Source organism: Furipterus horrens, unplaced genomic scaffold (assembly GCF_987537825.1).
Source record: "Furipterus horrens unplaced genomic scaffold, mFurHor1.1.pri manual_scaffold_7, whole genome shotgun sequence".
NCBI classification, from domain to species: Eukaryota; Metazoa; Chordata; class Mammalia; order Chiroptera; family Furipteridae; genus Furipterus; species Furipterus horrens.
The window spans coordinates 107,110,113-107,133,865 of record NW_028327177.1 but is presented as its reverse complement, the minus strand read 5'-3'; the positions used below and the strand labels follow the sequence as shown (position 1 = coordinate 107,133,865).

General features: G+C 45.4%; 1 protein-coding gene and 1 pseudogene across 1 annotated transcript; one reads left to right on the top strand and one right to left on the bottom strand.

Moving 5' to 3' along the window:
- Positions 1-1,683: 1,683 nt before the first annotated feature.
- On the top strand, positions 1,684-3,445 carry LOC150005001 (DPEP2 neighbor protein-like; annotated as a pseudogene).
- Positions 3,446-8,232: 4,787 nt separating this feature from the next.
- CHCHD4 (coiled-coil-helix-coiled-coil-helix domain containing 4) lies at positions 8,233-23,452 on the bottom strand. Its single transcript, XM_090284230.1, has 3 exons — positions 23,377-23,452; positions 12,965-13,063; positions 8,233-9,361 (listed from the first exon to the last, which is right to left on the bottom strand). Exons 1-3 carry the CDS (start codon positions 23,396-23,398, stop codon positions 9,057-9,059), a joined length of 426 nt encoding a protein of 141 aa, XP_090140356.1. The 5' UTR covers positions 23,399-23,452; the 3' UTR covers positions 8,233-9,056.
- Between the last annotated feature and the right edge of the window lie 301 nt (positions 23,453-23,753).

Below are 23,753 nucleotides of genomic sequence, written 5' to 3'. Positions count from 1 at the left end.
CCTCTTAAGTTGATAAATCATTTGTCTATGCTATTCTGCTTTCCCCAGGGGCCAAACCAAGGGCCTGAGAAGGTATCAATAACCCCACCAGATTGGAGAGATGCTCCCAGACAAGTACTCTCTCTGAAGCCTTGGAGAATCTGAATGGTCTCATGCCAGCCCACTGGCCAGGACAAACCTCCTCCACTGCCCTCTCCTTCCCACATTTCACCTTCTACCCCTCCCCAAAGGAAGTGATCTCTAATTAGTCCTGACTTTGTCCTCACACACACCATGCTAATTCAAGTAACTTAGGAGTAAAACAAAGTGCTGTGGTTCTCAACCGAGGTTACCCAACTTCTAAAATGGTAGCATAGGCAATCTACCTCCTGGGCACATTCCCTCTGCAACAGCCCCGGGAAACACACGTCCCCTCTTTGCTTATTAAACGTTAGCAACAGGGATACGGAGATCAACTTCCTAAAGAAGGTTATCTTTCATTGCTAGAAGTTCTTGGACACACTGTGTCAAAGGGTGCTGGACACGCTGTGTCAAATGGTGCCCCAAATGTAATTTCCTTCTGGGGGTGGGGTGGGGAGAGATCAGTGTGAGAGAGGAACATTGAGGAACATTGGTTGGTTGCCTTCTGGTATGTGACCCAATTGGGAATTGAACCTGCAGCCTTTAGGTATACAGGTCGATGCTCCAACCGACTGAGCCACACAAGCCAGGGCCAAATTGTCTTTTAGTAACACCTCTTCATAGCATTGACCATGCTTTCACCTGGGCTGCTTCTGCGCCCACATCTTATCCTTTCATGGTGCTGGCACTGTCATTATTTTCCTTTTGGAGGGAGAGAGGAGTGTGTTGATTGAGTTGCCATTTTGTATTATGACATTTTGTCATAAATTTGTTTTCAATTTCGTATTAAAATGGGCCTATCATTCCTACTCTGTGAAGTCATTTGGGGCCCTCACTTTGCCTTGCAGTACCTTTAACACCTCACTTTGAAATGTGATGAGCTTGTCCTTACATTCTTATCAGCTGTAAATCCAGAGCCCCAAAGGGAAGCCCTGCCTGTGAGCCACCACCTGCAAACCTTGGGTAGGCCCCTGAACCTCTTGTTTTTTGAGTCCTCAGTTCCATGGATTAACATCTGAGGCAGGACAAGGCCAAGAAGAGCTTATCTTTGCTTTTACTGAAATGTCTTCCCTCTCTTCTCCACAGGTCCAAATCTCACTTGTCCTTCAGGCCCACGTCCAAGGAGCCTTTGTTGATTCTTCAACTGTCGGATCCTTAAGGTCAGTGCCATAGACCTAGCTGTTTTAGGTTAATCTAGATCTAACGCTAATCTCAGAGTGGATTTTCTCTTGCCTTCCCTAGGTCCCTAGGCTTGTGCCAGTCCACAGGTATGCTCCACAGGGAGCAGCTCCTTGACTAGGGCATGGGTGGGGCGGGCCAGGTGTGTGGCATACACTCAGGGTACCTCTCAGCCTCCAGCCTGCTCTCCATAAAACCTCAAGAGCCTGGATTTATAGATTCCATATGACTTTACTGGGCGGTGATGGCCTTACAGTTTCCATGGCAGGGTAACCATAGAAACATGGTGTTCCAGGGAAACTTTCCCTACCAGACACCAATCTGTCTGGTTGCCTGAGAGAGAGAGAGAGAGAGAGAGAGAGAGAGAGAGAGAGAGAGAGAGAGATGATGGACTGGATCTTGTATATTCAATGTAACTTGTCCTCTGTCCCCTGGGAGTTCAGTACAGCAGGTAGGCCTAGGCTAGGTATCTGCACAGGAGGCACTGATATACACACAACCTCCCTTGGCTGCCACATGATTTTTTTTGTGCTTGTCTATCACACATGAGAACTGCCCTAGGTACATGCAATACCAGTGGCCTGGGGCCCCCTCAGGGACCCACAGTGTTCCTGCTCACTGCTGAGGACAGGGCAATGTCTATCCTGGGCAAGTGTTCAGAAAGATTCCCATCTTTATCAACGTAGACTTCCCCTTTGGGCTATAAGATAGTTCCATTCAGACCCCTTACTGGTTGGCCTCTTAGCAAAAGTCAAGTGTATTTTTGTTGACAAATGATGAATGGAGAAGTTTGAGGAAGAATTGTTGAGTGCTGCTCATAAACCTCTATTTCAAACCCAGTCTCCTTCCTGGTGCTGTCATGTAGACGTCCACATGGGTACCCTCAGACACGTCCCAGACTGAGCTGCTGAGTCCTGGGGGAAAGGGTGGGCTCAATCATGGGAAGAACAAAAGAGCCAAGGGGAGTGATGAAGTGATTCTGAGACTGGAAGGCTGAGGAAATGGTAACCCAGGAGTTTGAGTTGATATAAACCTAGACTTGGTCCCAAGAATCTGGCTCTGAACTTCCTGGTCACCATGCCTCAGTATTTGGCCTTTTTCTGATCTAGATAAAAGTACCAGGGGCCCTGACCAGTGTGGCTCAGTTGGTTGGAGCATTGTCCCCTACATCAAAAGATAGCAGGTTTGATCCCCTGTCAGAGAACATACCTAGGTTGCAGGTGTGATTCTCGGATGGGAAGCCTATGAGAGGCACCCAATCTATGTTTCTCTCTCACATCAATGTTTCTCTCTCTCTCTCTCTCTCTCTCTCTCTCTCTCTCTCTCTCTCTTTTAAAAGCAATGAAAAAACTGTGTCCTCGGGTGAAAGTTTAAAAAAAAAAGCACTAGGTACTAATGTTCAGTGTGACTGAAAAAAGCAGTATAAATCAGGCCTGAGAGCAGCTGCCAGGGTAGGAGGGGTTCTGAAACTGATTTGTATTAAATTATTCCCCACCAAAAAATTGGAAGGCATCGCCTAAAAGCCTTAGAATTGACAGGCTGTAAGAAATCTTTTCTCTGTTTTGGAAGAGATGAAGGGGATCCTGATTGCAATTATTTTCAGGTTTTGTTTTCTCTGAGAATGGGGAAGATTTTCTGGTCTCCTGCTGCTGCCCAAGGCCCCACAGAATTGCTTTTGCAGCCCACACCCCTTCTCTAGGGGACTTACAGAAATGATGAGTTAAGGCTGTGTTCTGGTTGCCAAGCAGATCAGAAGGCTTCCGCAAGAACCTGGGAGAGCCATTAGAGAGGGGACATCCTGGCAGGACAATGTACAGCACAAGTGACTGATCAGTTCTGATTTTCCTTCCAGCAGCTGTGGCTCCCACCTGTCCTCCTACACCTGGCTACTACCATGTCCTCTATTGAAGGTGTAAAGAAACCCAGGTGGGCTGCCTCAGGAGACATACTGCCTGGTTGGTGGCTACCAGGCCTATGGAGATGTTTCTATGGCCACCCCAGCAAAAGTGGAAGCAGTCCTCAGATGAGGACTCAAGAGATATCCCCTGGGGAAGAGTTGGACGAAGACCTCAGTTGCTCCAGCTCCAAAACTCAGCAATTGGAACATGGTGACAACAGGCTGACCCCACAGGAGCTTGCTGGTTGAGGTACTCCACAGAGGACAAACATTGAAGGGCCCGAGACAGCTGATGTCTCTTCCTTCAGCGACCCCCACTGTCCACCAGTCTGAGCCAGAAGCCTCCTTCCATACTAAACAGCCACGGGCAAGGAGCCCCAGAAACCAAGCAGCTAGCCTGGCAGAAAACCTGATGTTCCTCTGCTCAATCCTCTAGATTCCCTTCTTGGGCAGAAGAAAGGTCTGCACTCTGTGAACCACGTCAGATCCAGGAGCAAAGAGGGGCCTTAGCAGGGACCCATCCAGGCGATCACATGGGCTCCTGCCCTGAGTCATGATCCGTGGTCATCAACACAAACTAGGAGGCTTCTTGAAGCTGAAAGAAGCAACCTGTGCTAACCCAGGGAGCCTCCAGTCTGTGGTCTCAGGAGCAGAACAGAGAGACTCAGAAAGTCCTGCTCCCTGGAAAGTGTCGAGCAGTAACCCCCTTTCTTCCAGGACTCACCTGCTTTTTAATTTCCAGCCTGTCTGTCCTCAGGGGGGTCCCTAACTGATCAATAAAATAATTTTCTGTAAAAGCCAGTGTTTGGCTCTGGCTGGTGTGGCTCAGTGAATTGAGCACTGGCCTGTGAACCAAAAGGTCACTGGTTCCAACCCCAGTCAGGGCACATGCCTGGGTTGTGGGCCAGGTCCCCTGTTGGGGGTGCACTAGAGTCAACCGATCGATATCTCTCACCCTCTTTCTCCCTCCCTTCCCCTCTCTAATAAATAAATAAATAAAATAAGTAGCCAGTGTTTGACTTGAAATCCAGTTGTCCATTGCGAGGCCCCAAACCTCCCTGTTCCCATTAAGTACGTACATTTCCATATGAGGCACCTGGACCCGTAAGACCTTCTGCCTCCATAAAGGATGCTTGAGTGCAGCTTCTCTGTGGCTCCTGTAATGACGCCTGTGCAAATCGGGGCAGGACTCAGGCTGAAACCAATGAGCACTTCCTAGTGGGGCATGTGTGTGTGCAGGACTGAGAAAATGCTCTTTTCATCTACCCATCCGTCAATTTACTCAACAGGTATTTATTGAGCACCCGCGCTTGTTGTTTGGGCTATTTTGGTGACTGAGATGACTGAAGACCCTCCCTCCAAGCATCCACAAACAAAAGGAAGAGACAAAGAAGTCAACAATATAATTCCCAAGAATGATAACTGCTATAAAGGAAAGTAAAATAGGAGGATAGAGTGATGAGGGGGTGCTAGGTTACACAAGGTGGTCAGGGAAGGCTTGCAAGAGGTGAATTTTCAGTGGAGATATGAGTGATGGGTCATGTGAGGAGCTGGAGGAAGGGTATTCCTGGAGGACCATCTGGTAAAGGCAAAGACCCTGAGGTAGGAATGAGGCCGGCCTGTCTGGGACGAGCAGAAAGGAGTGTGGCCAGGGAGGAAAGAGAGGAGAATGAAGATGTGATGGGAGAAGCAGTTGTGGGCCAGACTACAGTGGGCCTTGTCAGCCATGGTGAGGACTGAGGATCTTGAGTGTGATGGCAGTGAGCGTGGCCTTTGAACAGGGTAGTGAAGTAATCTGATGCAGATGGTAGAAAGATCACTGACTGCTGTGTGCCATGGCAGCGAGGCACTGGCTGCTACCAGTGGAATGGCTCAGCTGTTAAGGGGACATCTGGTTCCGGGGAGTGGGGGAGGGGGGATATCAGCAGATGAGAGAGAGCACAGGCTTTGGGCCTGCGTCCTAGGCCCATGTGCCTCAGCAACCCAGAATGGGGTATAGTCAGCAGCTTGTGGCCCTCTGCCTGAGTGAAATCACCCACCCCCAGAGGCCAGAGCTGCAAGACTGCTGCTCCTCCCCCCCCACACACCCTCAAGGCTGGGAAAGGTCCTGATCTCTTAAGAAGAAGTTCCCTAACCTGGGTTAGAGGAAGGAGGCACAGGCACTGGGGCTTTCAGCAAGTTTCCACTGTGCGTCCCACTTAACCCATGAAAAACAGCTAATGCTTCTTCCTGCAGTGAACACCCCCCACTGCCCACCACTGGAGATTAGAACCTTGGTGTCTGTATCTGTGATACTGCTGTCACCGAAGCTGACTTGTGGCTACTGGCAGTCAGTGGGTTTGCAACTCCCAAACATGAGGCAAAAAGACTTAAACAAACCTAGGGATCTGAGGAAAATTAGAGATTCCCAGCACCCACACCAGTCCTACTGAATACACTTTTAGGGTGGAGTCTGGGCGTGCACACTTTTAAAAGCTTCCCATAGCTACCAGTTTATAGGAAATACAAGGGACAGAGGAATATGAGAAATGACACCATGAAATGCAACCAGCAAATTCCAAAACAAAACTAAAGGACAAAGGATGTGTAAGCGCTGTGCTCACTTTCCCCCATACATTAAAATTTACAACTCAACTGCAGAACAACCCCCTTTGAGAACAACCTGAAGACTACCTAAACAGAAGTCCTATATAATTAAGGATATTCGGAAGAAGCCACATTGATTCTGGTAGGAGGTATGGAGATGCGAAAGGGGCAGGTCTCGTGAAGTGTAGCAGTTAAGAAACAGTGGTGGTGGGGTATCTGGGCTGAGTTGGTCCCCCATACAGGAGGGAGGGACCCCAGTGCCAAAAAGACAAATCCCCATAACTTTTGGCTGAGTGAAAGAGAGGGCTGCTTGCTGGAGTCCCTAGTGTTCCCCTTAAGGGGCTAGTGCAGGGATTTCACTGGCAGACTCACTTGCTCGGAGGCCCAGTATTGAAAAGCACTAGAGACAATGCAGGGAGGAACTGTACTGCCTAGCTTCAGAGGAAGGGCTGGAGGAACACCTTTCTCCCAGACAGAAGTGTGGGCAGAAGCCATTGTTTTTTCGTTGACCCTCACCCCACTCAGCTTGCACACCTATTAATAATTCCTTTAAATGTAAATGTTCCAATCAAAAGACTAGTTTCCATCAATACACAAATGAATAAAGATGGTACATGTACACAATGGAGTATTACTCAGCCATAAAAAAGAATGAAATTTTGACATTGGTGGACCTAGAAGGTATTATGCTAAGTGACAAGTCAAACAGAGAAAGACAAGTACCATATAATTTCACTTATATATGGAATCTAAAATACAAAATAAATGAACAAACAAAACAAATTCATAATATAGAAAGCATTCTGATGGCTACCAGATGGGGTGGAGTTAGGTGAAAAAAAGGAGGGGATTAAGAAGTACAAATTGGAAGTTATAAAGTCATGTGCAAACACAGTCAATAATACTGTAAATCTAGGTATGGTGTCAGATGGGTACAGGCTTATTGGGGTGATTACTCTGAAAGTTATATGTCTAATCACTATGTTGTACATTTGAAACTAGTAATACTGTGTGTCAACTGTAAACTTAAACATCATTAAAAAAAAAAAAGAATTATTCAAACCTGTGATTCTAAAGCATGATCTTTACCTACTCTCCATTGCTTATGTAGTGGCACTTTCTTATAACCAAGTTGTTTTTTCATGGAAAAAAGAAGAGTGATGGAACCTTTTGTCTAACCCAATGGACTTGGGCAAAGTCAGCTTGAGAGTCTCTGTTGTAAGAGTGACCATTGCTAGAAGAAAATAATTTACCTTGAGAATCCAGTGCTATCATGTGATACCCATCCATCCTTCTGCTTTCTCGTAAATGCTGACTTCGTGGAGGCAGTTACCATGTGTGATGCATTTTCCCACGTCCCTAGGACTTGGAACTGTAGAGGATTCCTGAATGCATCGAATGAACGGGATCCATGACATTTTCCCAAATTAGTGACACGTTGGTGGTGATCAAAATTTTAACTGAGAAATATTTGTTAAATGTGCAAGGCCCTTTAAGAGGCTAAGAGGTCACGAGGACCCTTCCCAGGGCTGTCATAGCTCCCAAGCTTGGGCAGCTCCAGGTTCTTGATGTGTAACAAGTTCGGACTATAGATACCACGTTCTCTACCCCCCCTAACACCTCGGAGCTACAGTTCCTCACCTCTAACTGTGCGTTCCTGCTTCATGTGCCGTTACCTTGTTTTCTGGCATGGCAGGCAGCCTCCTGGTTCTCATGTCCAGCGTCCCTTCTCTGGAGTGAGGACTGTGACTCACTTCTAACAAGCAGACTATGGCAAAGTGGGAGGATGTAATCTGAGATATATTCATAAAAGGCTCTTGCTTCCATTACGCTCTTACTTGCTTGCTCTCTGATGGAAGCCACCTGCCATGTTGGGAGCTGACCCACAGACTGAGGAACTGAGGGAGGACTTTGATCAATAACCAGTGAGGAACTGAGGCCATCAATCCAACAAACCACAAAGAACTGAGTCCTGCCCGAAACCAGCTGAGTGACTGAAAAGCCTGTCAAGCCTCGGGAGGACTACAGCCCCGGCCAACACCTGTGTCCCAGTGTGAGCCACACCCAGAGGACCCAGGCAAGCCAGACCCAGAGTCCTGACCAACAGAAACTGTGAGATAAGAGGTGTTTTTTTCAAGCTGCTATGTTTTAAGATAATTTTTTATAGAGCAAGAGAACCAATACACCTGGGACAAATGAGGCATTACTACATCACGGCCTGAAAACTGTCTAGCAGTTACCTGGGGCAAGTTGCTTAACCTGCGAGGGCTTCAGTTCCTTGTCTTCAAATGGGAAGAGCCTTCCCCACCTCATGGATTATGATGTCTATCTGAAGGCATCTCTGTGCACAAAAAACAACTTGATATGAACTCAACATAGAAAATTTGATCCAATTTCCTCACATAAAACATTTTTAATTAGTGAAAAGGAAGGACACCTTCAAAATCAGGTAAAAACCATGTTTTTCTTTTAATTGACCACTTAATTCACATTTCCTTCTTGGCTGTTACTTTGGTAACAAGTAGGTCCCCACCTCTCAAGAATATTGCACCTGAACAGGCTGAGACAGAGTCAGTGTGAACACAGGCCCCAAACCAGGGCTTTGGAATAAGAATAGCAAAAACCAGCCTTTTGTTTGTTCAGAAAGGGACTGTGAATCGGAGGGTCCACAGCTCCACTTTCTAAAAAGAAAACCCTGGAGCTCAATGTAAAAATGGAAACCAAAATGCATCAGAAATGAAGCACAGTATCTTCCTCATACACTCAAGGTCAGGATGGTTTCGGAGATAAAAGTATCTGATTTTTTCGCTTCTTGTATTAAGAATGGCCCCATTCCAGCATTTTTAAAGGAAGATGTTTCTGTTTCTATTTCATTTCCCAAACCAGTATAAAATCTACTAAAAGGGAGATAATGAATCAATAAGTCGGCTCACTCCTAATAGACACTGCTAGATAATGATTTTCGGTTGCTGAGAATATTCAGCACATTATTTCAAAGTGGCAAAATTTGAGGTTATCTGAGAATTCAAAAGTGGCAACTACAGTCACTGATAAAATTATGTAAGACACACATACATATAACCCCATTTTTTTTCAGTGTATGTATCAAGGGGCCAAGACCCCTGAGCATCAAAATAAGTTATTTTGTATTACAGTGCACAGAACAATAGAGAAAAAGACGCTTTCTTGGAGAGAGACCGAAAGGCATTTTGCAAAACGTTCGTATCACTCTGAGGTGGAAGGCCTGGAGGCCAGTGCTGCAGCATGGCCTTCATTAGCTTGACCCCTCCTTCTCTTTGGTTGCAGTGACCTCAGTGGGAGCTGTCTCTTCTAACGGTTCTGCTGGCTTCTCCTCCTCCTCCTCTTCCTCCTCATCGTCTTGGGGATAGAGGTCCGGGTACTTCTGCATGCATTCCTGCATGGCCCGGAACTGGTTTACACAGTCTGATCCCTTGACGTCCTCCGTGCTATAGTGGAAGCAGGAAAAGGCCGACTTGAATTGTTCCCCACAGGGGCCACTGGCCATCCCCCCAAGGCATGGGCAGTTCCAGTTAATGTCTCCGTTTGGCAGGATCAATCCTGGAATAGGAAGATGGGCAGGAAAATGTGGGAGATGCTCTCTAAGGTTTCAAAAAAAAGCACAACCAAGTCCAGCTTTTATGGGCCACTAAAGAGGTGAACAGTATGAACTGCTGCCTGGCAGGCACTTGCCTGTGGACCTTCCCCTTAGATCGGGTTCAAATGCCTGGAGCAAAGTAGGCATTCCTGGCTCAGTTGTAGAGAAGCCACCATTAGCGACTTTCTCCATGTGCAACACTGATCTATATTCTAAGCCACCTCCCAGTGCTGTGACTGTGCTCTAAGAACTACATGCTGGAATCCATTTAGTCCAAAGTAGAAGCCATCAGTTGGATGGTTAATGAGAACCTTTTTAAAGCCCAAACACTTTAAGAAGCTGAAGTATTGCCTTGGCTGGTATGGCTCAGTTGGTTAGAGCATCATCGCATACATCAAAAGGCTGGGGGTTTGATTCCCGGTTAGGGCACATACCTAGGTTGTAAGTTTGAACCCCGGTTGGGGGTGTGTACGGGAAGCAACCAATAGATGTTTCTCCCTCTATGCTCCTTCCAATCTCTCTCTCTCTCTCTCTCCCCCTCTACATCTCTCTCTCTAAAATCAATAAACATACTTTTTTAAAAAGAGAAGCTCCTCCTTCCAATCTCTGCTCCCCCTTCCAATCTCTGTTCCTTGTGCAGTGGGCCCTGCTCCTCAAGCCCCTCGTGCTATGCGGCTGCTCTCAGAAGCCACACAGTGTGAAGACCGGTAAAAACAAAGAGGCTGATCCTTCTGCGCTGACTAGGAAGATGTCCAAGATGTGTTTTACAAGGAAAAGGCTAGTGGTGTGGTTCCATTCTTGCAAAAGCGAAAAACTTAGAGGGAGACTAACCATATTAACCCAACTGTTACATTGTACAAATGTGTTAGGAAAGGGTTAGGGTTTCAGATGGATTTTCATTTCAATATTATATAGGCCCCTACCCTGTGAATTTTACACTTTTTTCTTATCTTTGAACTTTGTCCACATCCAAATATTGTTTCTTAGTTTTCTAAAATGCTTTTAAGATGATGGCTTCTGCCCAGCTTTGTGACAGACATGGGCAGAAATGATTCACATAGAATTCTCTCACATAAGTCGACTCCAGAAACTGAGAGCACTCTTTAAGAAAGACTCTTAAGTGCCCAGTGAAATTACACATGAGTTTTCACTGCAGGGAAATATGTAGGTCTGGCACTCTGAGCTAGTGTGCAACGTCTTAGGCCTAGACTGAATCCTGTCTCTGAATTCTAGCTTAGGAAGCTTCAGTGATCAACAAATTTGCTGTTGTGGTTACTCACTAGCAAGACAGGCTAACCGTAGAAACGGCAATGGGAACTGGCACCATGAACAGCTGCAAAGCATGTTCTCATGTATGAAGTTATATGTGGTAAACCATGTAATCCTTTCAGCAACTTTCTGCAGTGGGTATAACTAATCCCAGTTTACAAATGAGGTGTCTGGGGTTCCATGGGGTCCAAGTCAGGACCATAGCCAGGACCCTTGGGATTCCCAGAGCCCATTCACTCCACATCTCACCACCTCTCCCAACTTCACAGCCCATGACTGTGCCGGAAGCATACAATGCTGCCCCCTGGAGGCTCAGCACTGCTAATACACTTACTTGCACAAGCAGTTTCCAAAAGAAATAACAGATTGTAATACTAACATTTAAAAGTATTAGTTCAGGTCTGCAGGGGTCCTTGTATCATTATCAGAGGAGGGTGAGTTAGAAAGCGGTAGTTCCTCACAGAGGAACTATATGAAGCCAATTTGCACTTCAGGGACACAGCGTAAAACACAATGATGGTAGCTCCAAAAAATTACGCCCAGATGCAGCGTGTTTTAAAACTAGTAATTTTGCAATCGCGAGTTCAGAACGTAGGTCCCAGAGTTCTCTGTTTTATATGCTTCTTCACTATAATTATTCACGCGAAGGGGTTGCAAAGACAAATACCTATAGGGTCCAAGCAGATATACTGTAAATGACAGACGCAGGGAAAAGAAAAAAGAGGAATGATAGACTGGCAGGAAATGGAGGGAAATGCGCAGTCTCAAGGCAAATGCATTCAGTTTTTAGAAAAATACGATGGCGCAGATGAAACAAGGAATGATTTGTTCTGCAGGTCCCACAGAATCTCAATCAATTAAAAAAATGTGCTTAACTAATGTGGACTTAACAACAGGCAATGGACTAGAATTTACATGTGATTTATTTTTCCTATTATAAGAGTGTTGATTCAAGATTACTCCTGTAGCCATCATTCTCAGAAATCTAATACTTTGTAGAATGTCTGCATTTCCCACAGTTCTCCAAAGGATGCTATATGTGCCTTTTGAGCTTTACTCTAATCTAGTGGTTCTCAGTCTTCCTAATGCTGTGACCCTTTAATACAGTTCCTCATGTTGTGGTGACCCCCAACCATAAAATTATTTTCGTTGCTACTTCATAACTGTAATTTTGCTACTGTTATGAATCGTAATGTAAATATCTGATATGCAGGATGTATTTTCATTGTTACAAATTGAACATAATTAAAGCATAGTGATTAATCACAAAAACAATATGTAATTATATATGTTTTTTGATGGTCTCAGGTGACCCCTGTGAAAGGGCTGTTCGACCCCCAAAGGGGTCACGACCCACAGGTTGAGAACTGCTGTTCTAATCCTTAGGAGCAGTAAATAGTGTCCTACCTAAGAATATACACTACAGTTGGCATTTTAAAAATTTCAACCTGGATCCCATATTCTACAGGCAACTCCTACAAGGAGTTTCAACCATATTAATCACCAATCAGCACCAGAAGGCTTGTTAGTTATTATCATAGATGTCAGAAAAGGCTTTCAATTGGTGAAATGAATACTGTCTACATACGATATATGGACTGTTTACGGATACTGCACACACACAGCCGTACTGCACAGACTGCGTTAAGTCCTAGCGAGTCCAAAGCCTTTGGAGTGATAACCTAGGTCCAGGTGACCATTAACTGAGCTGTGTGGAACAACACTGACTAGGTTAGCTGAGTCCTGCTGCTAGAAAACTGTTCCTTTATCTCAAGTGAGGTTTTCCTACAAGGTGCTTGCTGGAGAACTACAAGGAGAAAGCACCTCACAGAACAAGGTGTGTGGTGCTTAGGTGCGTGCTTACTGAGAGTCTGCAGATGTGGCAGAATTAAGTCTCATAATTTGACTGAACAGGAGGATTCCTGTCACCTTAACTTATCTGATCTGGAACTGCTTAAATCCACTGACACCCTCCCCCAAAATTTAATCACTGGGAAGCATCTAACTAGCAGCTTAAGCCAATGCAAAAATTGAGAAGAAAAAGAGGCAGAAGACTTCAGTAAGGAGAAACTCTTAGGTTCTAGCCTAATGGCCAGGGAAGTGTATCAGAACAAGGGACCCAAAATAGCCCCTTCCACCTCTGAGGGAGACAAACCCACCATCCTGAAAAGTGGTCCATGGTTGATATGCATAACTGAAATTCCAGAATTGTCTAGGGCAAAATAGGGAAAAATGTGAACTGTGATCTTTTCCCCCAGTTCAGCCTGTGGGTCCCTAGGAGACCCCACATCACTCACCATGCTCCTCATACGGATCATTGGGATCATCAGCCACCAGCTCTGCACTGCTTGGAGTTTCGTGGTCTTCTTTGGTCACGAATATGATTCGATCCTTTCCTAGTGTTTGGAGAGCAGAGGAAGGTACCTTTCACTCAAAAGCAGTGAATCAGCCCTAAAGCCAAAGCACTAAAACCAAGTTTGAAGGCTGTCCCAAGTGAAATCCCCCAGTGAAATGACCGTCAAACTGCACTCTCTGGGCAGAATACCTGACTGCATGATGCGCGGCTGAGCGGCCACGTTCACTGAATGCCTATGGCTGGAACCAACACTGCCCCAAGGGCTCGGGTGAGGAGGAAGACCGCACACACTGCCCACCCTATGCACCCTCCTCTTGGGAGATGAGATGCTCAATCCTACCAAGTGCAGCTGCTTTTGGTCCCCAAATTTGTTGATATCTCAGTGGTGCAACAAGTCTTTCTTCTTTCCATGCAGAAAGGAGCAGTCCTTTACAGACACCTCAGAGCGCGGCTGTGATCTTCCAGCTTACCCTCTGCCGTGCTCCAGAGAGCCAGTGTCTTTTGGAAGGGATTTCACATGTTGGGTGCCCTGAGTTTTGTGGCTGCCGCCCAGAGCACACCCCTGGATTGCCTGGCTCTGGTGGCCGAGGGCATTTGTATTCTGGGGTCCCAAAGGACTGGCAATCAAAGAGATGGCTCTTGGCAGGCAACCACCCCTAGGGAACTGCAAAGACAGTGGACTAAGGTAACCAGACCCACCCTTAAGAGTCTTTCTCTTAAGGAGGCCTTTGCTTGTCCTGGATTTTGGCACAAGGGGCAGACAGCAGATCTGGCAGACACCTAGTGGCTTACGAAAGGGTCTCCAGAAATGCGGGCTGTGGAAGCCAACTTGGTGCTCTCCCTCTGCTATACTTCAGCTTGCTGGTATCACCCAGAAAAGAGCTTTAACACCTGTCTGCATCCTGATTTTTGTGACTGCCACCCAAGGGACACCTCCAGATTGCCTGGTTTTGGTGGCCAGTGGGATGTATGCTTGCAGTCCCATAGGACTGTATATATTTGCATACTTTAAAAAATTGATGCCTGAGTATTTAGCTTTTAGCAAGCCTGAATTTAGGTGCTGAGATTTCTCCTTTTCAGACAATGCCAGTTTTGGAACATCCTCAACTACTGGGAGCTATTAAAAATACAACAGGCTGCTTGGACATGTCCAAAGATTGAGACAACCCAGAGCTGGCGTAGGGGTGAACGACAAGGTTCATTTCCCATATGAGGCCACTTCTGCAAGACTTAGGCTGTTTCATCTAATGCACAGAAACCAACTCAGAGAGTCAAGCAATATGAAGAAACAAAGAAATATGTTTCAAAAACAAACAAAAAAAAGACAAAACACAGAAAACAAACAAATAAACAAAAAACAAAATAAACTTCCCTAACCAGCAGAAGGAAATAAGATATCCAGATCCAGGATGTCCAGAGAGGTCCAAATAAGAGGAACCCAAAGAGATCCACACCAAGTCGAATTATAATTAAAATGTCACAAGTTAAGGATAAGAAGAGAATATTAAAAGTAGTAAGAGAAAAACTTGTTAAGTACAAAGGAACCCCCATAAGACAACTAGATTTTTTTCTACAAACTGTAGGTCAGAAGGGAGTGGCAAGATATATTCAAAGTGCTGAAAGATAAATAACTTCCAACCAAAACTATCCTAACCAGCAAAGTTACCATTCAGAAATAAGGAAAGCCCTGACTGGTGTGGCTTAGTGGGTTGGGTGTCATTCTGCTTAACAGAGGGGTCGCCAGTTCGATTCCCAGTCAGGGCACATGCCTGGGCTGTGGACCAGGTCCCTGGTTGGGAGTGTGTGAGAGGCAGCTGATTGATGTTTGTCTTGCACATTGATGTTTCCGTCTCTTTCTCCCTCCCTTCCCTTCTCTCTGAAAATAAATGAATAAAATCTTTTATAAAAATAATAAAGGAGAGATGAAGAGTTTCCCAGACAAGCAAAAGCTAAAGTTCTTCGTTACTGGCCTATGAAAAATGCTAAGGCTTAAGTTGAAAAAAAAAGGGGGGGGCTAATTAATAATAAGAACACATATGAAAGAATAAATTTCACTGTGAAGGGAAATATATAGCAAAGGGAGTGGGTTAAATGCTTACAAAAGCAAGTAGAAAGGTTAAAGACCAAAGTAAAAACAACTCACAATTACAATAATCAGTTAAGGGTTACACAAGATAAAAAGGTGTAAAATGTGACATTAAAAACAAAAGGTAAGGAAGGGAGAGTAATAATGTTGCGCTTTACAATGAGAGCAAACTTAAGTTGTTATTAAGTTAAAATAGACTTATACAATATATATGTTGTTACATGTAAGCCTCATAGTTACCATGAAACAAAAACCTGTTGTAAATACACAAAACATAAAGGGGAAGGAATATAAGCATATTGCTAAAGAAAGCCATCAAACCAGGGGAGCAAGACTTCCGGCCAAGATGGAGGCTTAGACTGACACGCTTGGTCTCCCTCTACAACTAGAAAGGAATACAACTACCTCAAAACAAAAGATAACTAGAAATTCCAGAAAATAAAACTACACGGAAGCCCAACGTACGAAATTATAAACCAGCAGTGCTGGTCAGACAGGTAGGAAGAGCAGAAATCAGGCGGTGCTGTCTGTGGTAGCACCAAGGACAGCGGCAGGGAGAGCAATCCCGGCTGCAGTCGGCCGGGCCCCAGCAGCTCCCAACCCCAACACTGGGAAATGCAGCCCCTGCATTGCCTTGGACGGCGAGGCCCAGAGAGAAGGAGGACTGATCCGGATCTCCCAGCGGAGAATAATGGCAGGAACCCATCTTGGAACCCCGCCCCCACACAAAGCGCCACCGGTCGCCGGGTAGTGACGACAAAGCGCCACAGCGCGGTGAAAAAAGTTGAGGATCGCCACCGGTCGCCGGGTAGTGACGACAAAGCGCCACATCACGGTGAAAAAAGTTGCGGATCGCCACCGGTCGCCGGGTAGTGACGACAAAGCGCCACAGCGCGGTGAAAAAAGTTGCGGATCGCCACCGGTCGCCGGGTAGTGACGACAAAGCGCCACAGCGCGGTGAAAAAAGTTGCGGATCGCCACTGGTCGCCGGGTAGTGACGACAAAGCGCCACAGCGCGGTGAAAAAAGTTGAGGATTGCCACCGGTGGCCGGGTAGTGACAACAAAGCGCCACAGTGCATCGGGAAAAAAAAGATACCGCGCCGGGTTGGGACGAGTACACGGGCTCCGCCCCCTATAGCCTGCCCAGGAAACAAAGCAAAACACAAATCTGCCAAAATGAGGCAGACAACTATAGTAATCCCGGTGGTGCAGCTCACCAGGCAACAGATGAAGAATCTGACAGATGAGCAAATAAGAAACCTTTCAGAGGCTCAATTCAGAGCTAGTCATTAGGTGGCTTACAGAATTAATAAAAGATTTGGAACAAGACAGGGAAGGAATGAAAGCCACTCATACTGAAAAGAACAAAAACACATACGAGACAAGTGGTGAGGAAATAAAATCCAGAGATCAAATCAACAAACTGGAACATAGGGAAGGAACAAACAGTCAACCAGTGTGGAAAGAGGAAACAAAAAACAAGGAAGGTGAGGAGAGGATCAGAAACCTCTGGGACAGCTATCAGAGATGGAACATACGGATTATAGGGTTGCCAGAGGGCGAAGAAGAACTAGAAATTAAAAAATTATGTGAAAAAGTAATGAAGCAGAACTTCTCTAACTTGGGGGAAGGAAATAGACTTACAGGTCCAGGAAGCAAAGAGAGTTCCAGAAAAACGGGACCCAGGAAGAAACACCCCAAGACACATTATAATCAAATAGTCAAAAATTAAAGATAAAGAATCTTAAAAGCAGCGAGAGAAGGAAAGAATCATGTACAAAGGGGTCCCAATTAGACTATCAGCTGACTTCTCAAGGGAGACCCTGCAGGCAAGAAGGGACTGGCAAGAAATATTGAAAGGAATGAAAAGCAAAAACCTACAGCCACGAACACTCTATCCAGCAAAATTGTCATTCAGAATAGAAGGGCAGAGAAAGTGCTTCCAGGACAAAATAAAACTGAAAGAGTTCATTAGATCCAAACCACTGTTATATGAGATATTAAAGGGACTGGTTTAGAAAAAGGAGGATCAAAACTATGAACATTAAAATGAAAACTGCATCACAAGAACCAACAACAGAAGCTAGAGAATCAAAACAAAGGCAAACTAAATAGGCAACGAGAGTGGAAAAAGAACTATAGGTGTGGGCAACATATTGAGGGGAGGTCAGCAGGTAAGGGGAAAGGGTGAGGGAGGGAGATGGTACAGGAATTAAGAAGCATAGTAGGAGGGAGTGGAGTAGATAGGAAGATGTTGAGAAGAACTATATGCACAACCAATGGACATAGACTAAAAGGGGGGGACAACTGGAGGGAGGGGAGCCACTGGGTGGAGGAGAGCAGAGGGAAGGGAAATTGGGACAACTGTAACAGTATAATCAATAAAATAAAAAAATAAAAATAATTAAAAAAACCAGGGGAGCAAGAGAAGAAAGAGATAAACTACAAAACTGTCAGAAAATAATTAACAAAATGCAATAAACATATACCTATCAATAGTTATTTACTTATGCATCTAACATTGGCGTACCTAAATATTATAAAGCAAATATTAACAGATCTAAAGAGAGAAACAGCAATCCAGTAACACTAGGGGACTTTAATAGCTCACTTATATCAATAAATATATCATCCAGACAGAAATCAATTAAGAAAACACTGGCCTTAAAACAACACGTTAGACCAGATGGACTTAAAAGATATTTACAGAACATTCTATCCGAAATAACAGAAAACACATTCTTCTCCAGTGCATATGAAATGTTTTCCAAGATAGATCATGTTAGGCCACAAATCAAGCCTTAATAAAGTTAAGAGAATTGAAATCATATCAAGCATCTTTTCTGACCACAGCAGTATGAAACCAGAAATTAACACAATGAAAATGAAAAATTCACAAATATGTAGAGATTAAACAACATGCTATTGAACTACAAATAGTTCAAAGAAGAAATCAAAAGAGAAATCAGAAAATACCTTGACACAAACAAAAATGGAAATTTAAATACCAAAATTTTAAGGGATGCAGCAAAAGCAATTCTAAGAGAAAAGTTCATAGCAAAAATGCCTACCTCAAGAAACTAAAAATTCTCAACAATAAGCTAACTTTACACCTCAAGGAACTAAGGGAAAAAATGAAACCCAGTTAGTAGAAGAAAGGAAATAACAAAGATCAGAGCGGAAGTAAATAAAATAGAGACTACAATGACAATAGAAAAGATAAATGAAACTAAGAGCTGGTTATTTAAAAAAACAAATAAACAGAGTTGATGGACCTTTAGCTAGAATCACCAAGAAAAAAAGAGGACACAAATAAAATCAGAAAATGAAAGAGGGGATGTTACAATTGATATGACTGAAATACAAAGGATCATAAGACACTACTATGAAGTATATACCAACAAATTGGATGACCTTAAGACATGAATAAATTCCTGGAAACCAACAATCTACCAAGACTAAATCATGATGAAAGAGAAATCTGAACAGACCAATTACTACAATAATATCATTAACTGAACCAGTTATCAAAAACCTACCAAAACACAAAAGTCCAAGTCCAGATGGCTTCACTGGTAAATTCTACAAAACATTCAAAGAAGAAAAATTGGAAGAGCAGGGAACTCTTCCAAACTTATTTTATGAGGCCAACATTACCCTAGACACCAAAACCAGACAAGGATGCCATGAGAAAAAAAAATTACAGCCAGAATCCCTGATGCACACAGATGTAAAAATCCTTAGCAAAATATCAGCAACCCAAATTCGACAATGTATTGAAAGGGCCATATACCACGATCAAATGAAGTGTATTTCAGGGGCGGAAGAATGGTCCAACACCTGCAAATCAGTCAGTGTGATTCACCATGTTAATACACTGAAGCATAAAAATCATGTGACCATCTCAATTGATGCAGGAAAAGCATCGGACAAATTTCAACACCCATTTATGAGAAAAACTCTCAACATATCGGGTATAGAGGGAATGTACCTCAACATAACAAAGGCCATATTTGACAAGCCCACAGCAAACATCATATTCAATGGTGAAGCTGAAAATGTCCCCATAAGATCAGAAACAATACCAAGATGCTCGCTCTTGCCACTTTTACTCAACATAGCATTGGCAGTCCTAGCCAGAGCAATTAAGCAAGAAAAAGAAATAAAAGGAATCCAAATTAGAAAGAAAAAATAAACCGTCTCTATTTGCAGGTGACATATTATATATAGAAAACCCTAAACACTCCATCAAAAAGCTGTTAGGTCTAATAAATTCAGTAAAGTTGCAGGACACAAAATCGATACACAAAATCTGTTGAGTCTCTAGGAACTAATAATGAACTATCAGAAAGAGAAATGAAGAACACTGTCCCATTTACAATTGCATCATAAAGAATAAAATACCTAGGAATAAATTTAACCAAAGAGGTGAAAGCCCTGCATATTGAAAACTACAAGACATTAATGACAGAAGTTGAAGATTCAAATAAATGCATAAAAAGCCTGAGCAAGAACGAGACTGTGACGAGGTGAGAAGTGCGCAGGGATGTGGATGCCAGCCAGCAGACCAGTGAGACCACTCAACTGATGCAGCCACTCTAGTCAGTCCAAGAAGATACCCTGTGGGAGAATATCCCAGCCACCTGCGTCTGAAAGGCAGGTGGCCTGCCAGTGCCCAAGATCAAGACTGCCCCTAGGCCTCTTGGGCTCTTAATCGTGGCTGGGAGAAGGTGGTGGGGGACACTGTGGGAGTTCCCCAGAGTCCATGAGGCCTGGGGGCAATTTCCCAACAAGTGGGCCTGGGGGAGGAGGGACTATTTCACCCAAGTGCGACAATCTGCAGGTTATTTTTTAGAATAATTCTCCAACCTGAACATAGTAGGCTGGGCAGCAGGGTCAGGACTGATGCCTTCCATGGACCAGCATCAGGAAGACAGCTCAGTCAGTGCAACAACCCACAGCCCCCTGTACCCGGCTGTCAGAGAGTCCTGAGTCCCAGGAAAGCAAACTGGTCGGAGCCACGTGCATTTTATATGAGGTTCTCATGGGAGGCACGGGAAAGAGAATCATCACTGAATGAACCAGGATGGGTGTATTCCACGGCTCATGTCATCTAGCCTTACAGTGACCCTATAAAGTTTTATCACCCTCATTTTACACAGCAGAAAAAGCAAGGTCCAGAGTAGATACTCAACATCAACTAGCTGGAAATGGCAAGGCAGGCACCGACTGAACTCCCTCCTAGACTCTCCCCCCTACACCCCGCAGCTGTCGGCACTTAACCTCACATTCATAAAACTTGTGGCTATCAGCTAACTACACAGCAGGTATCTGTCCGATGTTCCCGTGCGGGTGGGAGCATCTTCTCCGCAGGCGCGCACAGGCTGCAGGCTCATCAGCTTCTCCTGCTGTTCCCGGAGGGCTTGCCCCTCTCTGGGGCCTGTGTGTCAGCCGGCTCCTGCCACCTTGTCATGACGCTCACAGGACACAGCAGGAGATCCATTTTAAGGTAGTGAACTTGAGGCCCTGGAAAGGGACTTGCTCACATAGGGCTGGAATTTGAACCCAGCTCTGTGACTCCAAAGGCCACACTATGGAGATCCTTTCCAAATACCCACACTGCTCCCACAATACACACATGTAAAAATAATAATGACAGCTTGACATGGAGTATGTAGCATGACTAGGACACTATCCTGTGCTTTAGGCAGGAATAAATGTTCCATATAATAAACACTGACCAAATCCCTGACCAAGAAGCTTAGAATTAAGTCAATGTATGTTTGCTGAGTGCATAAACAGAAGTTTGTTTTAAGCTACTGGTACCTACCTCATGAAGGGAAAGACAAATTCCACAGCACTATTAACTACCCTCACTGACCCAGGAGATCTGGGATAATGGGACTCTCTTCTAGAAGGGGTTGGGAGATGCCTGCACTTAAGACTTCTCCAGGCACCATCCAAACATGCCCTTGGAGAGGGCCTTCGTCAGTGGCCTGGAGTGAATTAAGCTACTGTGGAGGCAGAGGTTAGGCCGTCAGAAAGGCGGCTCTGACAGCTGCCAGCGTTTTCTTGTATTATTTCATACATTCCCCCCTTTGTGTTTAAGATAGTTCAGTCACAGGTATGCTAAGGGAAACCAAGGAAAAAATGTTGGGCCCATGCTTGGGGAAAGCATGGGGGTGACAGGAAAGAACAGAGTGACACCTCCAGTGAAAAGGACAGATGAGGGGGCAGAGAGAAGTCACCTTGGTGCTTCATACCCTTCCCACACTGGGTAACAGTAATGACAGGTGACCGTCAGCATGCACAGGGACTAGACCTCTGGTCCACCTGAAGTTTCCATGCCCAGAGCTGGTCTCTGCCTCCAGACATCACATTTTACCTCAGAGAAGTGGCCTGGGAAAGGATTTGAACCAGGCAGCCAGGGCACATTAAAGTAACTTTAAATAAACCAGGTAATTTCATAAAATTTAGGATATGAAGGACACCAAAGGTCAGGGAAGACCTCTCCGATGTGACATTTGAGCTGAATATTAAAGGATGAGGAGCCAGACATGGCAAAAACTGAAGGATACACCAGGCAAAGGGAACAGCCAAAGGCCAGTGTGGCTAAGCAATGGCAGAGGGGTGAGAGATCAGGCCAGAGCCAGATCAAGCAGCCGCTGGATTATATAAGTCCTTCCTTACATGAAAAGGAGTTTGCGATCATTTTTTTAAGTCCAATGAGAAACAAACAAACAAACAAAACTGGTGGGTAGAAAAACAAAAAGTTGGGGATTTAGGGGACAGTGGGTATGGATTAGATAAAAACTAGGGAAGGTCTGAAAGTGAGCACTTTCAATTCTAAGGAAGATTGATCTTTGAACTAGGAAAAGATAAGGATCCATGCTTTGGTGGAAGGAAGATGGGACCTGCCTTCCTTCCCAGAGAACTGGTGACTTCTAGAAATCCTCAAGGGCAAGGAGGGGGTCTTACTTATCTACACAGCCTCATTATACCCAAAAGGCTCCAAATTACTTGCTAAATGACAAAGTAAATTAAGAGACTCAGAGAAAGAAAATTAAAAAACAAGAGACCTACTGTCTAACAAAGTGGTGAGGGCAGAACACTTGTCCACAGCACAATTAAGTATTAATCAACATAAATAGTACATTAGCAATATCTATTAAGTATTGTGGCTTTATGACCCAGGAAAGAAAGAGGAATTCTAGAAAGCAAGGTTGGGTGGGGGGAAAGGCTTAGGATTTTAGACTAAGCTGTTTCCCTAACGTGATGTATGACCTTGGGTAGGTTATCTTCTCTGGGCTTCAGATTCCCTGAATTAAATAGAGGGAGCTTGAGTATTCATCCAATAATTACTGGGTGAGTTAGCTTCTCAGGTGTCCACTATCTCCCTCACCAGGGTTTATAGAGAAGGCTCCTTAAGAATATCTGCTGAATGAATTAAGACCAACTTCTTTTAACTTCTCATTTTACAAGTCTGGAAACTGAGGCCTGGAGGCTTCTGAACTATCCGAGCCCAACTTTGGGTGTGTGGGAGGCGGGGGCGGGGGGGTGTCTTCTCAAAGAGGGCTCCCTGGAATCCGCTGGGCACCAGGTTGGGTAGTGCAGTTCTAGAACCAGACTGCTAGGGCTCAAACCCCAGCCCCACGACTTAACGATCGCGTGGCTTCAGCCAAGTCACTCTGGGTCTTAATAGAGCTTGACTTACAAAGGTCGCTGCGAGATCAAGGATAAGCGCTATTAAGCTCCTTGAAGAGTGCCTGATACAATGTTGGGGCTCAATAAAGTGTTCTTGTTGTTGGTACTTCTACCGCTCTAGCACAACATCTAACCCGAGCGGCAACTTTTCAGGACAGTTAGAAGGCGCGTGCAAATGGTAACACGTGGTGTGTGGTAAGAACGACAGTAATAATTAGAGGCAATAAATTCCAAATTGCGAACCAGAGGAAATGTGCTCAGCACTTCCCTTACCGGCACGAGTCTGGTTTATAAACTCTGCCACGAGCGGGCCCCTCTGAGCTCCGGGTTCGAGCCTCACCATGACCTTGGAACAGCCTCGTATCTCCCAGTCTCAGTTTTCTCATCTGCAAACGGGGGTGGCAACCTGGTCCCCGAGCCGGCCCCAAAGTTCCCAAGGAAGGTACCCATGGCCGCCTCGGGTTGCCCACACCGGCAGTGGGGTCGCTGGGTGCCGGAGCCTGCGGGGGCACCCCGTGCAGGCCCTCGTAGGCCGGTTTCCATGGCAGCTCACCGTCCCTACCTTCCTGCCGGCAGTAGGCCATGGCTGCAGCCCAGGGCTCAGACTTCGCAGTGGTGGCGGCGGCGGCGGCGGCGGCGGCGGCGGCGGCGGCGGCGGCGGCGGCGGCGGCGGCGGCGGCAACAGCGGCGGTGGCGGCGGCGGCGGCAGCTTCAAGCCGTGACCTCTCCTCTGGCAGGGAGGGAGGCTCCGAGGACCACGCGAACCCGCCCCCTCCAGGCCTGTCCGCCGCGCGCCTGCCTCCGCGTCTGGGGACGCCCCTCAGCAGAGAACTACATTTCCCAGTAGGCTGCGCTCTGCCCGGCCACTCTCCAGGCGGTAGAAACTACACTTCCCAGAAAGTCTTGCGCATTAGTGGCCTACAATTCATTTTGTACCTT